The sequence below is a fragment of the Euprymna scolopes genome, chromosome 41, assembly GCF_053919585.1.
Source record: "Euprymna scolopes isolate OS-2025 chromosome 41, ASM5391958v1, whole genome shotgun sequence".
In the NCBI taxonomy this organism is placed as follows: domain Eukaryota; kingdom Metazoa; phylum Mollusca; class Cephalopoda; order Sepiida; family Sepiolidae; genus Euprymna; species Euprymna scolopes.
The window spans coordinates 1,253,495-1,265,031 of record NC_136522.1 but is presented as its reverse complement, the minus strand read 5'-3'; the positions used below and the strand labels follow the sequence as shown (position 1 = coordinate 1,265,031).

At 39.8% G+C, this 11,537-nt stretch overlaps 1 protein-coding gene across 2 annotated transcripts in view; it reads left to right on the top strand.

Annotated features, from left to right (window-relative positions):
* The first annotated feature begins 263 nt into the window (after positions 1 to 263).
* The window catches only part of LOC145266290 (disks large homolog 5-like), a 317,592-nt gene continuing 306,318 nt past the window's right edge, over positions 264 to 11,537 (top strand). For both annotated transcript variants that reach the window (XM_080121835.1, XM_080121834.1), the window contains exon 1: positions 264 to 970. In XM_080121835.1, the coding sequence (XP_079977961.1) occupies positions 676 to 970 (295 nt within the window). In that variant the 5' untranslated portion in view covers positions 264 to 675. The remainder of the gene's footprint in view (positions 971 to 11,537) is intronic.

Here is an 11,537-nt window from a genome sequence, read left to right as displayed (position 1 = left end):
TTTCCCCCCTAACTTTACGCAAAAAAAGTAAAAACTTTTTTCACAACTTCGTCCGTTTTTTTTTTTTTTGTTTTTGTTTTTTTTTCCTTTTCTGTAAACTTTTTTTGGGGAGCAACAGAACTAGGGGCGGCGAAAGAAAAAAAAAATGGGAACTTTTGGAGATTTCTAGCTGAATTTTAATTCGACTATTTAAAGGCACCTTGCTTTTTTATTTTTTTACGCAAAAAAAGTAAAAACTTTTCTCTCAACTTCGTCCGTTTTTTTTTGTTTTTTTTTGTTTTTTTTTTCTTCCTGTCAATGCTACGCTTATTCTATTCTTTCCTCAGTCAATGAGGGAGAAATCCTCCTAGACCGAGGCAATTATAATTTTTTGTTTCAATCCAGAGTCAGTGCCCCTTTTCGGGGAAGCTGGATCCTTCCCCACCCCTATTAAAAAATCGACCGTGTGTTTAACTCTGCCCTCGTGGGGAAACAGTCAGGAACGGAATTAGGGGGCGGCGGCAAAAAAAAAAAAAAATAAAATAAAAATAAATAATAAAAAAAAAAGGGAGCACAGCGTGAAAATCGTTAGAGATCAGAGAATAATCCCAGACCTGGGAGGGAACAACAACAAAAAAAAAAATAAATAAAAATAAAAAAAAATAAATAAGTGGGGGGTGACAAAAAGGAACTCGGATGATGGAAGAGAAACACAAGGAACTGTTGGAATTTCATCGTGGCCGTTTTGTTCGTGCCGTCGATCCGGACCGATTGACGGCCGCCCTAAAAGGGTCGGAGGTCCTTGATGATGACGACCTCATCAGCATCAACAACCAACCGTCCAACGGAGCCAAAGTGGAGAAAATCTTGGATATTTTACCATGTAAGGGAACCTACGCCTTCCAAAGCCTCTGCCATGCTCTCGAATTAACCTACCCGCATCTGCTGACGCTTATGTTTCTGGGGGGGACCAACAAAAACGTCAACAAGGGTAAGAAGATGAGGAAATGACCATTTTTATCCGTTTTTTTTCTTTCTTTTATTTATTTCATTTATTTTGTTATTTTTCAAGTTCCCCCCAAAAGGGAGGGATGTGATTCTTTGATTTAACAAAACCCGAATTAAAATTTGCCCCCAATTTTTTTTACAGGCGACGATTTTGATTCTTGTGTGTGTGTGTGTGTGTGTGTGTGTGTGTTATGGAAACCTATTGTTTCCACAAAGTATTAGTCCAAGTTTTACTAAAAACAAGCAATTAAAAAAAAAAAAAAAAGATTTACCGAATTTTTACAACAAAAACAAAAAAACTTTGTTAAATGGTTTACCGTTTTATACGATCTGAATTTTGTTATTGTTTTGGCAAAAGCTTGGTCCAAACTTTACTAAAAGCAAACGAGTAATACTCACGGTAGCATTTATTGGATGGGTATCTAACGGTATTTTACTTTATTTTTTATTTTTAAACCATTATCGAGACTTCAATGATGTAAGTGTCAACCCGCGGTCATTTGTTTTTTTCTTGTTTTCACGTATCGCTAGACACTACTTGCGTTTTCGAACAGTATAAACGTTTTAAAGTAAGCAAAAACACTAAAAAAAAACACTAAAAAAAATCTTATTCAGCTAGGTAGAAGAGTAACTTATCTTACCTTTGGTAACAGTTATTTGTTTTATATATATATATATATATATATATATATATATATATACCAGTACCTCTTTTTCGTATCTCTGTCTATTGCAAAATAAATCCCAAAATTGGGGTATTTTGTAATATTGACAACAAAACGAAAATATACTCAAATAAAAAAAAATGTTACCAAAGGCAACCGTGACATTGGACAGTTTATAGAAGCATTTTGTTTCATTTTCGATTTTTGAGCGATTATCAGCACTCCAAAGATGATCGTCTCATGTTCACCATTTTTTTTCCTGAGACTATAAAGATGACCCTCTCATGTCCGCCATTTTTATCTCGTTCTCCATTAACGCTCGACATTGTGCTTCAAACTAAATAAACGCTTTGAAATAAGTTACAACCATTAAAAAAGACTTATCCAGGTAGGTCGAAGAGTAACTTATCTTGCCTTTGGTAACATTTGTTTTTTAAACATTTATTTTTTGACCACTTGTTCATTTTGTTGTCCATAGTAAAAAATGCCCCAGATTTTCTTGCTGGTTAGGCAACGAGTATTTAAAAAGAAATAAGAGCCGTGCTATTTTTTTTCTTTTTTCAAATTAAATTTAAGTTTTACAGTATTTCTTGTTTAATTGTGGTAAAAAAATATAAGAACAAATAAATGTTACCAAAGGCAGCCGTGACACTGAGTGGTTTCTACATGTTTCATTTTCGATTTTTGAGCTATTATCGAGACTCCCAAGATGACCGTCTCATGCCCGCAATTTTTTCTTGTTCTGACGTAACACTCGACATAACTTGTGTGTCGAAGTAAATAAATAAGGCGAAAATACAGAATAGTTACAAAACGTCCTCCAACCCACATTAAGAATGGCTTTCTAAATGATAGCGTTATTACTTGATCCCAGTTTGTATTTTATTCTGCATAAGTACCAAATTTTTAAAGTGTTAGTTACAACTTCCGGAAATGTTAAACTACAGTCAATATGATTCTAATTTTATTTATTTATTTTAGTACTTGTGCAATTCAACATCCCCATGAAAATTAAGAAAGCCATTCTTAACATGAGGATGGGGGAAAGGGCTTTGGTGACTTCTCCTTTACTTCGGACGGAACACACCTGAAATGAAAAAAAAAATAAATAAATAAAAAATAATAGAACCGTGCTATTTTTTTTTTAGATAGAATTTTCCAGTTTCAATCAAGTTTTACGGTATCTTTTGTTTATTTTCTTGTGACAGCCTTCACGTAGTATTTCCTTTTTTTTTTTTAAATCTCCCCCTCCCGATATTAAGAATGGCTTTCTAAATAATAACGTTATTTCATCATGGTCCGTATTCTACATAAATATCTTCCAAAAATGGGCAAAAACATTTAAAAAAAAAATTAATGAGGAATCATTTTGGGTTAAAATCTATTGCAAAATACACATTTTGTATTAAGAAAAACACACATTAAATTTGTAAACATTACATAAAAAATAACAAATTATCCAAAATGGCCGTCTTTTGGACTATATTGTTTATATATAGCTAATGTTTACATATTTAAAATGTTTATTTCTCAATACAAAATGTGTATTTTTCAATAGATTTTAACTCGAAAGTATCCCAAGCAAGGCACAGTGCTACTTTGACATCAGGGGTTACTATTTAGGAACAAATCTACAGGGACACTATGTAGGGAGGTGAGCAGCAAGATGTCTGATTACATTGAAGTGACAGTTGATTGTATTGTTAGTTTTAACTAAACAAAAAATATATGAATAAACACAATTGTCCAATTATGTTTACACATTTATTATACACTGACAAACATTTAAACAACAATAAAACACAATACAATAGCGACAGTTCGATAAGACTCACCGACTGGTGGAAAAAGTTCTCAGAGCTCACCTCGTGGTGGAACGAAGGTTCTCCTCTTCTTGAGAGGGAAAAGGCAACACGCTTGCCCGTGACCAAAGGGAAAAACCAACCAGCCTTAGAGCAGGGGCAGATTACTCCTCCCCGGTGTCCTCTAATTTTTAGTCCCCTACAACACTCCCCCCTACCCCCCACCCAAAAAATATGGAGTACTTTTAATCGAATGTTGTGAGAGGATTGTTTTTTGTTTTTTTTTTATGTAGAGACAAAGTCTCTTAAATGGGCAGGCCATTTTACCTGTCTGCCCGAACGTGTTTTTTTATAAGGGTGTTTTTCCAATGTCACTTCGACTGGCATCCTTTGTGAGGGATCTACTTCTAAATATGCATCCTCGAGTGTTGCGGGTTTCAACCTGTCAATTGAGATATTTTGTTCTTCATCCTTAATGAGGACGCTGAAATACTTCTTGTTTTTCTTGGTGACTTTAAAAGGTCCGCGGTACGGTGTTTGCAGGGTATGCGACAACTGTATCGCGAACAAACACATGTGTGCATGTCTCTAGTGCCTTTGGCAAATATGTGTTAGCGCACTTGTTTATTCCTGATGGAGAATATGCCATTTTGGCCATGGTTCTTGTCAGTCTATCAACAAATGATGTAGGGTCCCAAACTTTATTTGGTGTATCACAAAAGTATTGTGCTGGCAGGCGTAGTGTGGTACCATACAGCGCTTCTGCTGCTGAGCAATTCATATCCTTCTTCACTGCTGTGCGCAAACCCAGCAAAATTAGAGGAAGGTGTTCTAACCACTTTGTATTGCTGGTAAGCACTGCGCATAAAGAGGCCTTTAGGCTGCGATGTAGACGTTCGACTGCTCCGTTTGCTTGTGGATGGTATGCTGTCGTGTGTATACTTCTGGTGCCCAAAAGTCCTGAGAGTTTATGAAACAGTTTGGACTCGAACTGTCTACCTCTGTCAGTTGTCACATTTTCCGGGACTCCGAATCTTGCTACCCATCCAGCGAGGAAAGTTCTGGCTGTTGTGTATGCTGTCATATCCGGCATTGGTAATGCTTCAAACCACCTTGAAAATCTGTCGACACATGTCAAAAGATAGCATTGGCCTTCACATGTCAGAAATGGACCGGTGATGTCGAGGTGTATGTGCTTGAACCTCTCATCAGGTACTGGAAATGTGCCTAGTGGCGCACGTGTATGTCGACCGACCTTGGCCTTTTGACACTGCACGCACTTCTTTGTCCATTCTCGCACGTCTGCTTTCATCCTCGGCCAGACATAGCTGTCTGTTATCAAACGTATTGACGCATTGGCCCCTGGGTGTGATAACCCGTGTACCGCGTTGAATATGTCTTTCCTTAAGGATGCTGGAACATATGGGCGCAGTTTGTTAGTGATGATATCACACACTATTTTTCTAGGGCTGTTGGGGTGTGCTATTTTCACCAGCTGCAGTGATGTTTCATTATTCTGCAGAAGCTTCTGCAGGTGCTCGTCTTTTTCTTGCCCCATAGCTAAGGTGTTGACTCCAACGGAAGGTCTCAATGTGAAGGAGTTTATTCCTCGTGACAGTGTATCTGCTGGTATATTGTCAGCTCTCTTCACGTGTCTGACATCCGACGTAAACTGTAGGATATAGTCCAACTGACGAACCTCTCGGGGAGAGTATTTGTCTGAGGAGGACTGCAAAGCGCCTAATAGAGGCTTGTGGTCAGTCACCAAGTAGAATGGTTGTCCCTCTAGGAGCTGCCAATAATGTCTTATTGCGGAAAACGAGGCCAACAACTCTCTGGAAAATGTGCTATAGCGTGTTTCTGCGTCAGTCAATTTCCTGGAGCAGAAAGAAATAGGTCGCCAGTTCCCATTACATTTTTGCTGCAGGACCGCTCCAATTCCAGTTGCAGATGCATCTACTGCCAGGCAAAGTTCACTATCGGGTTGAATGTGGGACAGCTTTGCGGTGTCTTCTAACATGGCCTTTACTTTGTTGAATGCTGCTATTGCTTCCTCCGATAGTGTAATGTTACAGTTCTTCACATTTGTCAGCATACCTGTCAATGGCAAAAGTACTTGGGCAACATGAGGGAGAAACCTACGATAGAAGTTAACTAATCCTAAAAATTGCCGCAACTGTCTCATTGTAGCAGGGATAGGGAAATCTCGGATGGACTTGACTGTCACTGGGGATGGGGAAATTCTCTTCTCTGAAATATGGTGCCCCAAAAATATAACCTCGGATTGACCAAAAGTACATTTTGATGGATTTAAAACAACACCATATTGGTTCAGGCGATCGAATACTTGGTGCACATGATCTATGTGTTCCTGCCTATTCCTGCTAGCAATGAGGACGTCATCTATGTATGCACACACAAATGGCAAGTCTCGCAGAACCTGGTCTATAAAACGTTGGAACGTTTGAGCTGCGTTGCATAAACCAAATGGAACACGCAAAAATTCAAACATTCCAAACAGTGTGGTAATTGCCGTTTTGGGAATATGTTCGGCTCCACAGGGATCTGGTGGTATGCCCGAATAAGGTCTAATTTAGTAAAGACCCTATTATTCTGGGCCACTGCTGTTATATCTTGGATATGTGGTACTGGGTACCTATCCGGTTTCGTAGCGGCATTTAAAGCTCGGTAGTCCCCACATACCTGCCATGCATTTGGACCCTTACTAACAAGATGAAGAGGCGAGGCCCATTCGCTATTTGAAGGACGAACTATACCAAGCTGCATCATCTGCTGAAATTCTGCTTTCGCAGCCTCTATTTTTTCAGGTGTTAAACGTCTGGCTTTACAATGGACGGGTGGGCCTTTTGTCTCAATATAATGAGTTACAGTGTGTGGTAACACTTCCTTGTGAAAGGAGGGGACCGATATTGAAGGATATTCCTTCAACAGACTCAGGAAGGCTTCGTTCTGGTCTGCATGTGCTACCTGTGGACCTAATGGTGTGCCAGTCCCCACCACCTCACATGCTGCGAGTTGTGTGCTTGGATCTCGGAGACACTGGCCTGACATATCTACTACCAGGCCAAATGCTTGCAGAAAGTCAGTACCCAGTATAGCACTGCTTACGTCAGCCACTATGAAAACATGGATAAACGATCTGCGTAAACCCAAGTTAAAGTCCATGCACCTCTCCCCATAAGTCCGTATTATCGAATCGTTTACAGCTCGCAGTGTAAATTTACAGGGAGGAAACCTTTTGTCCACTGATGTTGCCGGGATAAGGGAAACTTGTGCCCCACTGTCCACCAAAAACGAGATGCCTGTATTTTTATCTATAACATAAAGTAGGCGGCCAGAGCAGGATGCACCGACAGTTGATGCCACTCTCGTCTGTCGGTTTAGGCTTTTCCCTGCCCCTTATAGTTGCAAGGTGGAATACAAGAGTTGGCATTTTCACCAAATCTCTTGTGCTTCCAACAAATAGCTTCTTGCTTGCGTTCCCGGGACTGGCTGCGACCTCCTCTGCTGCCATGTCCCTGCTTCTGTTTTAATGATAGTCTAGCGATGTCTTCCGCCATTCTGTCCATACGGGCTTCCAACCGTTTTTGGCCCTCCATTAATTTTTCCAGAAGCTCGTCTCTTCCAGAGGTCTTCATGCTGGATACTGCAGACGATTGTGTGGATAATATGTCTGCAATGTGATCTGCTATGACGGCGAGTTGTTCCACCGGCATCGACTCGTCCTGAGCAGCGATAGCCACCTTATACTCCGTCGGGATCCGTTGGAGGAAAATATGCTTAACGATGCTTTTATCCATCGCACCTTCAGCTAATTTTTGTAACCGTTTTAGAAATTGGGACGGCTTGCTATCTCCCAGGGTCTCTTGTTCCAACAACTGCGAAATACGCTTATGTGTGGAAACAGTCACAGCAGTCGTGACTTTCTCCTTAAGTACATCGTACGGCTTTTCTGTAGGTGGAGAGATTATTAACTCTCTTACCTCAGTAATTGTATCCTGAGGTAAAATGGATGCGACGTAACAGAATTTCTCTGCCTGGTTGTCAATCGATTTTTGTTTGAAAAATAAATCGAGTTGAGCAAAAAACAAAGCAGGGTCGTCACGAACTAACGAAGCATTAACGTTACAAGTTGTCGCCATTTTTAAAAAAAATATATATTTATTTATTTATTTTACCGCACTGGAAACTACAACAGTCTAGCAGCAGGGCATGGAAAGAAAGGAATAGTAATAATACAACACGGAGGGTAAGGGGGCACAGAGACAGAACGCAACGTACTCACCCATATCAGCCAATCCTGTATCAGGCGCCGAATTTGACAGGAATACCGACAGCCGTTTCAGGAACGAAATTTTCCTATAAGGGATAATTTAGTTTTGAAAAAAAACTTGTTGCATTTGTTGTGCACGATTAAAACAAAACCCTAATTCTATCCTTATTCTATCGACAAAAATATGTAAAGAATAGAAGAAAAATCGTGTTGCTATCTTAATTACGCTACCCTACGAATTTTTATTTAGGGAATAATAATTAGAATTCTAGAAATAAAATTTACATCCTAACTTTTTCTTATTGTTCATAAAAATATTATTTTACTCTTTTTTTTTTAACAGAACTTATTATTATGTATGTGCGTGTACATATATATTTTCTCGGAGTCACCAATTTGTTAGTTTTAACTAAACAAAAAATATATGAATAAACACAATTGCCCAATTACGTTTACACATTTATTATACACTGACAAACATTTAAACAACAATAAAACACAATACAATAGCGACAGTTCAATAAGACTCACCAACTGGTGGAAAAAGTTCTCCTCTTCTTGAGAGGGAAAAGGCAACATGCCTGCCCGTGACCAAAGGGAAAAACCAACCAGCCTTAGAGCAGGGGCAGATTACTCCTCCCCGGTGTCCTCTAATTTTTAGTCCCCTACAGTATTTAGTTAAGAAATCAGAACCGAATGATAGAGTGAGCGTGATAGCAACTTAATTTAGGAGAGCGCGCTAGGCCAGTTAAGGTTACATCCAGTTCCAGGCAATCGGAGGCAAATAGTATCTGCGCTACTATAATACCCCTCCCCCGTTTAGTTGTATGTGTATATTTGTTATATGTTTTGTCTTTGATTTAGCGTGTGATGGTATTATAATCTAAGGGATAAGATGAGTTTTTGTACTGTGAGGATGCTTTTATAGTTTTGCTTAATTTCGTTTGAAGTGGGCCATGTTTGTGTTTGTCTAGTGTAGTTGTGGTGATGTTGGGTTTAGTGATGTCGTCTCCAACAGTAATCTTCTTTGGTCTTATCAGTTCCAGTATGGTGTGAGATTTATGATATCAACGTGAACCATTTTTTTTGTCATCGGAATTGGTATGGCGCACAAATGGGTGCAATTGTGACGGAGTCTAGTTCCATGTAGCTTCAAGGTTCTTCGTCATTGTAGACGATGGATTCAGGGTGCCATGTGTTGTGGAGTTTATTTAGCACCCATACACACTGTCCTGGGAGTAATGGTGGTAATTTTCTGGTTCTGCTATAATGGTCATGGTGGTGTTTTCATGCTTACTGATCTGTCGTGTAATTGTCATGAGCATTGCCAATGCCACTCTAGAAGGTGGGCTCTCTCTACCATGCTAGAAAGTTACTTACACCTGAAATTATCCTGTACCTCTACAAGGCCACCATTCGCCCATATATGGAGTATTGTTGCCATATTTGGGTTGGTGCATCTGCTACTAGGGTTCAAAAGAGAGTCGCCAACCTGATAGGTCCCAAACTGTCATCTAAGCTTCAGTGTCTGTTCCATCGACGAAATGTTTCCTGTGAACATTAGGCCGAGGAGTTTAAAAAATGTACTTTCATATAAAGAGTCATTGGCCATTGCTATTGGCGGTAGAGAAGGTTTCTTGTAATTATTGAAGGAAACTAGTTTAGTCTTGGCAGCATTGGAGGTGACCATCCATTTTTGTCCCCATTCCACTACAGATTGGAGGTCATCCTCTAGTGTTTCTGCCATATCTTTAGATATATGTTCATTTGTTTTCCTGCCGTGTCTGTTATAGAGCATGGTGTTATCAGCATATATACCCATCTCACAGACAATTTTGTCAGGGAGGTCATTTATGAATATTAGGAATAATAGAGGTCCAAGGATAGACCCTTGAGGCACTTCCACATTTATATCATATTGTTTAGATGTACGACCGTCGAGGATAACCTGGATTTTTCTCTTATCTAAGAAGGATTTAATTATGTTAAGTATTCTTCAAGTGATACCGTATGATCTGATTTTTCTGAGAAGACCTTCATGCCATACCCTGTCAAAAGCCCTATATATATCTAGAGCTACCGCTCTACCCTCCCCCGCTTTGTCCAGAGAATGGTATATATGTTCAGAGATTACAGTTAGGATGTCTGCTGTGGAACGGGCTTGCCTAAATCCATATTGTTGGTCTGTCAGAAGTTTAGCATCTGTAAGGTGATGGACTAGAGCTTGGTTAATTATGGTCTCAAATATTTTTGCGAAAAGTAGGAGGAGGCTAATGGGGCGATAATTTACTGGGTCAGTTCTTTCGCCAGAATTCTTGAAAACTGGTACTACAGAAGCAGTTTTCCAACAGTTCGGAAAGCAAGATCCATTAAGGCATTTGTTGTAAAGTTTGGAGAGAACTGGCGCTACTTCAGCGGAGCACTTTTTTAATAGCATAGCTGGGATGAGATCAGGTCCATATGCTTTTGCAGCGTCAAGATTTCTTATGATAGCATGCACCTGAGCAGGGGTGATTTTCAGATCGTCCAGTGTGGCGTCTGTCCACAAAGGAAAGTCTGGAAGAGGGTGGTTAGCAGGGTCCAGTGTGGAATTTGAGGCAAACCGACTGGCAAGCATGTTAGCCTTCTCAGTTGCTGAGCAAACAACCTCATGATTGTTGGATAGTGAGGGAGTTGTTGATTGCCCATTATTTACTACATTGTTGTAGATTTTCCAGATGTCATGGATTCCTAATTTCTGTGCTTCGAGTTAATCAGAACATATTCCATTAAAATATTTGTAGATGCAACATTGCGGCGATGGGACAGGGGTTGGAGCTTGGTTGACAAAGCAGGACCAATTAAATTGAAAACTCTTCTTTGGACTCTATCCAAGAGGGAGAGACAAGTGGTGAATGCACCAGCCGAGATGTGGCAACAATACTCCATGCATGGGTGAATGGTGGCCTTGTAGCAGTAAAGGATACTCTCAGGTGTGAGTAGTCTTCTAATTCGATAGAGGGAACCCACCTTCTTTGCAGCAGCCTTTGCAATACCTTCACTGTATTTGTTCCAGTTCATATTACTCACAAATGTTAAGCCGAGGAGTTTGAAGGAAGAATTTTCAGTGAGAGTGTTATTTGTCATGGATATTGGTGGTTGGAGAGGCGTTTTGTAATTGTTAAAGGAGAGCAGCTTCGTCTTACTAGCATTAAATGTTACCATCCATTTCCGACCCCATTCCACTACGGTTTGGAGGTCATTTTCTAACGATTCCGCCATTGTCTTCGATTTGTGTACATCCATTCTTCCCTAGTGCATGTTATAGAGCATTGTATCATCAGCAGATATACCCATCTCAGACACAATATTATCAGGAAGGTCGTTTATAAATATTTCAGCTGGTGATGGTAGTTTGTTGTCTCTTGGTGTTGCCCTAATCTCTAGCAGAGCAAGCTGGATGTCAGTTCTCTCTATTTTTGCATTTTTTTTATTGTTGATTTAACATGTCTCATATGTCTCTCAGCAAAGCAATTCCTCCTGGCATAGTCAGGTGAGCTTGCGATGTGCCTGATGCCCCAGGAATTGATGAAGCTTTGGAAAGTCTGTCCAAAGTACTGTGAACCTTTGTCCATCATGATTTCATCTGGATGAGCAAAAAACGAGGTATAATATTTAATTTTATCTGCCAATGCTTTGCTTGTTACTGAAGTTGGCATTTCATCATTGATTGGTACTTTGAGTATCTGTGATGATGAGCAAGAATTGCTGCTCATCAATCTCAAATATGTCTGCTGCAATACACTTTCA